General features: G+C 43.3%; 1 protein-coding gene across 1 annotated transcript; it reads right to left on the reverse strand.

The window, feature by feature from the left end:
* Window positions 1-784: 784 nt before the first annotated feature.
* On the reverse strand, window positions 785-4,463 carry tlnrd1 (talin rod domain containing 1). The gene has a single exon (XM_064336599.1). It carries the CDS (start codon window positions 2,410-2,412, stop codon window positions 1,348-1,350), a length of 1,065 nt encoding a protein of 354 aa, XP_064192669.1. The 5' UTR covers window positions 2,413-4,463; the 3' UTR covers window positions 785-1,347.
* Window positions 4,464-4,979: the final 516 nt, after the last annotated feature.

The following is a 4,979-nucleotide window of genomic DNA, read 5'->3' on the forward strand; positions in this document are numbered from 1 at the left end:
CACAATAGTCATATTTCCTTCAGCACTAACACATGCCTACAGTCACGCAATTACCATCCTGTTTCACAAATTTCTGATGAAGCATTAGTTATTGCTGGTAGACAATACCGAAATAAATTCCAGTTTCAAATACCCATTGACTTGCTCATGTATAACCACTACTGTATGCGTCATTACTAGGGGGAAAAATCTGATACAAATTAGATGCACTGTTGCTATGCCGCCACACCATGTTAGGACATACTTTCTTGTATTATGAATTACATACAACCAAGTTATACTTGAGTATGCTTCTTGTGATTTGGCAAAAAAAAAATCATGACAAAAATACATGAGTAGTGCTCTCATTTTTAATGAATAAAGTTTGTCAATGGCGGTTTTTTAGATTTTGAGGCCTGGAAGTTAGGAGAATCTTGAAAATTATACTTCCAATGCCTTTTTCAAAAAGTTCTGAAGCTTAAAATAATATCTGTGCAAGGATTGTGTATATTGAGTTTTGTGTTCACACACATTAATCATCTAAAGATGAAATTCCAGAACTGTCTTGTGTAAAATCGGTACTAGTGCCAATATATGCAGTCATTAATCGTCCTACATTGACCACACAAGGCACATGTGAAATGTTTACCACCATTGTCCAACTCCCCTTGCGCATTTGTTTACTGTTCCTAATCATATTCTAAAGAAATTTGCATTTTTGGCCCATTTTTTATGAATACTCGAAATTATTTGTGGGTCTAAGCTGACTGAATAGTTACCCAAAGAGCAGTCTGACAGCTGCACCTATGAGAAACATCATTTTAATAGTTGAAATAAATACTCCAGTACATGCATGATCAAAACACATTGAAAGGACTAGTAAGTCTGGTAAATAGTGTAAAATCTATAGCACACACTCACAGCAGCTTTTACCCATTAAAATTCACACATGGAAAACAAACACTGCCACGCTTCCCACTTTTACACAGCTCATTTACTTCTATAGATCACCAGCTCAAATGTCACACGCGTGAGGCTACATCCATCAGTTGTTTTCAAATGGCTGAAAACTGAGGTAAACTTTTCTGGTTTAATTTGTTACTTCCTTGCAAAGAGGGGAGGGGGGGCTAACAGTGAATGCTGATTAGGACTGAGTTGCTAAGTTTGGCTGTTTTAGTCAGGCTTCAATCACATCCAGCGTGAGAAGACCCGTTGCGTCTGATTTCGGTAAAAAGCGCAAACCAACCCACGTCACCGACTACTCTCCGCCGCTGCTCTTTGCACTCGCTTTACTACTGTAAAGGGTCAGTTTAATCAGTTTCTTTGGTACAAAAAACTTTCTGGGAGATTCATTATTTTAAAAAGGGTTTAATTCACAGAATGAGAGTTGAATGGCGGTAAAGTCCTGGGTGAAGATCTTTCCCTTAGTGCCTGAGAGAGCAAGTAGCATCCGTCCGAGACCGCACAGGCCGAATTCCGTAAGCGCTCCCGGTAGTCCGGCATCTTGGTGCTGTTTTCGGGTTGATGGGAAATGTCCCTGAGGCCTTGGGTCAGGAGAACGCAGGCAGAGACCACGCTCATCGCCCCGCCCAGAATGGCCGTCTGCACTGCCTTCCCCTCGGGGCTGATGGCGGCCGCTTTGCCCAAAAACTGAGGCTCAGTGGCGAAGCCCACCAAAGCGTGCACCGACTGCACCAGGGGCCCACTGAAGAGGACGCACCTGTTCCGGGTCAGTTCGCTGGGAGAGGTCTTCAGCTCCTTCACGCAAGCCAGAAGAGCAGTGGCACTCGTGCTCATGCACTTAACGCCCAGCTTGAACTGCTCCTTGGCAAACTTGTCCTTGGACTTCTCGCTGGCCAGAACAGAGGCGTCCGTCAGGGTCTTCAGGTTCCTGGAGATGTTCTGGGACACCTCCAGGAGCAGCTGGGGGGTCAGGTCCGCCAGGGCCGTGACCCTGAGCGCGCCGCAGCTCTGGTCCACCTCGTGCCTGCAGCGGGTCACCTTGTAGCGGTCCACCAGGCCCGGAAGGGAGGGCTGGGAGCCCGGCGTCTCCACGGCAGCCAGGTAAGCAGCGTGCGCCGAGCACTCGGTCAGCGAGATCACCAGGTCGCCCATTTCCAGGAGCCGGTCCCCGACCTCGGTGAACTTGCCCATGTTGAGCTGGCTCTGGATGTCGTGCGTCAGGATTGACAGCTCCTTGGTCCTGGCGATGACCGTGTCCCGGCACGCCTCGAACGTCTCTGCCACCGGCGGACCTTCAGCACCAGCGACCGGCCTGGTTTCGCTGGACAGCAGCAGCAGGTCGGCAACCAGCTGCATCTTGGCCTTGCATGAGTCACAGACGGACGAGAGCTTTTTCCTCTGCTGTAAGCTGCCGCTCGGAACACTGGTAGATCCCTCACTAGCTGACTTCCCCGAGCCACTACTAGCCATAGTAGGGTGGTCAAGCTGATTTTTTTTTTTTTTTTTTTGTGGTGCTTTGTTTTTTCCACAAAAAGGATTAAACCACACACTCCCTTGTAAGGGATTGTTACTTAAGACATTTTTGTGCCAAAATCCTCATGTACTTAAAAACAAACACAGAGTTGAAACTGGCCAAAGACTTCCTTATTGTCCTTCAGAAAGTATGCATTTAAGTTTATCCACCGTTAAATCCAAAACTGAAAAAGCACAGGACATTGAAATAATAAAAGTAAACATTTACTAAAACTGATGCAGAATGGATAACTGCAATGCAGTATTTTTCAAATAAGATTTCAATTTGTAAACAGCAAGGGAGTGGGAATGGTGATACAGAATTATTTTTTTTAAGAATCCAAATAAAGCTTTTAGTTTTCAACAGGTTTTAGTTTCTAAACTGAGTATGACAGCCACAGATTTAAGTGATGTTCATTATGTTTCACCTAGAAGACCAAATAGCATTGGTATGCCTTTCACTGAACATGTAAATGGATTATCAATAACCCAGCAGCTGCATCTGAACTTCCCTTCGTTGTAACTCAGGATTTTTTCTGTGCTTTATCTTTACTTATATTAACCTGGTTAAATGCCCTTACTGTTTCACCTAAGGTATGCCAATTTAGCCCACAGCTGTTTAAAATAATTCACAGGTTGTATTTGTTGCATTAATAAGATATAAATTGCTATATATCGGTCAAAACAATAACACAAAATGTAAAATCAAAAAAACTGCAGTGCCACCGGGTTGCCTCTGTGTAGGCGAAGTGCAGACTGAACACAACAATTATAAAAAATATTTGTATACTATGCAGCTACGAAAATAAACAGTATTAGTAAAGTCTGTTTGTGTTAGGTACAACCTTTGAGTTAATCAGCCAAGTGTCCTTTCGTTTACTTTGTGTCGAGCAAATCTGAATTTAAAATACCCGCTAGCATGAAAGCAGCCGGGCTTCTGTGCACTGTATTATAGGTTGATCTGTTCAAAATCCGTTTGACCACCCTAAAGTGACAGTGAGGCAGTTTCATGCCTCTTACAACACGACCACCACCAGAGCAGTTCCGATTGACCTCACCAGGATCGCAGTGCTTTTCCTGCACCATCATTCCATTAATCTTCCAAAATAAAAGCCTCCAGTGCAAGAGCAACAGGCCAATTGCGGCGAACCTTTCACGGCTTTCAATCGTTTCTTTTTCATGCACGGTCCCGGAATATAAAATAGTTCCTCCTCCAGGTACAAGTCTATGTACATTTCTACTGTCCATAAGCACTCTTTAGTTAAAAACTAGGCATGATCTAGTCCGGCGTTCGTGGCGTCGGGTTTCGGTTTTGGTATCCATATCAGTCGTATTCCGGTCGAAAAGCTTCCGTTTTTGAAGTACAACTCACAACTTTTACCTCCGATGTTGACTTTGAAACTCCTTTGGAGAGAAGTGGTCGTGATTCTTGATTGGGAGTCGGTTATGTGTTCCCGCTACATCTTCTGTATCAGGAAGCAGAAGAGGGTGTGGCCGTGGTTGTGCTGCCTGGTTGTAACGCAGCACGGCAAATACGAGCGTTTACTCACCGAAATACTGCAACTTTCGGTTGTGTTTACGAACCCATAACCACGCGAGCAGAGAGAGATCCGCTGCTTGTAGTCTCCGCACACATCTTGCTTTTAAATTAGTCGTAGTTCCAAGCAGTAGATAGTTTTCCTTGTGATTCGTCTATTTTGTCCGGATTTAGTGCAAGCTGATCTCTCTGCCACAACCCCTCTCCTCCCGAGGCCCCGACGTGGGTGCATTCGACTACCGGTGTAGCCGGGACAAAGTTACTGTATTCCACCCAATGAAGTAATGTTCCCAAGTAAGGGTGATTGTCCGCCTTCCATTCCTGTCCGGAATTCTTTCTCTACTTATTTTATTTATAAATTATGTATAATTTAGGCGTGTAACATACTGCAGTCGTTGTTCAAAGTACTTTAGGCTCACACTCACTGAAACACAGCTGTAAGATCTTAGTGAGCAGTGCCTTTGCTGTAACCTCAGTTCAACTTTAATTTTATGTTGTACGTTACCGCTTACTTATTCGGCCGATTGTTTCCAATAGGCTCAATGGCCTATTATGCAAACACAATAGCTAACACCGTTTAAAATTGAGTTGAGTATTTTGGACTGGTATACTTTCCAGTAATTTCTAATTGTTGATTATAAAGTGTTTTCGGGGGTGAAAAAACCCGAATTGCTTAAATATTGCTTTTAGGTTTTAGTAAAGATAGCTGGTCATCATAACTATTTTTAATTACTTAAAATTCATGACAGATGCATAGAAATGAACTCAAAAATTGTGAAAATAAAAGTATATGGAATGAAACTCAAGCAGTAGCCTAATATAGACCTGTTATTGTATCACTGTTATATAGAATGCAGCTTTTAACTTTATTACATGGCTATATTTCAGTGATATCAAATTTACCATAAATGGTTGGTGTCTTTCAAAGGTCAAGTCGTACAACCCAAATCCTACATTCAATCTTGGGGTAACGGGGATTACACCAAAC

The sequence above is a fragment of the Anguilla rostrata genome, chromosome 5, assembly GCF_018555375.3.
Source record: "Anguilla rostrata isolate EN2019 chromosome 5, ASM1855537v3, whole genome shotgun sequence".
Taxonomy (NCBI): domain Eukaryota; kingdom Metazoa; phylum Chordata; class Actinopteri; order Anguilliformes; family Anguillidae; genus Anguilla; species Anguilla rostrata.

Coding starts and splice junctions, on each gene's coding strand:
- tlnrd1 (XM_064336599.1), bottom strand. CDS start 2,412: ATGGCTAGTAGTGGCTCGGGGAAGTCAGCTAGTGAGGGATCTACCAGT.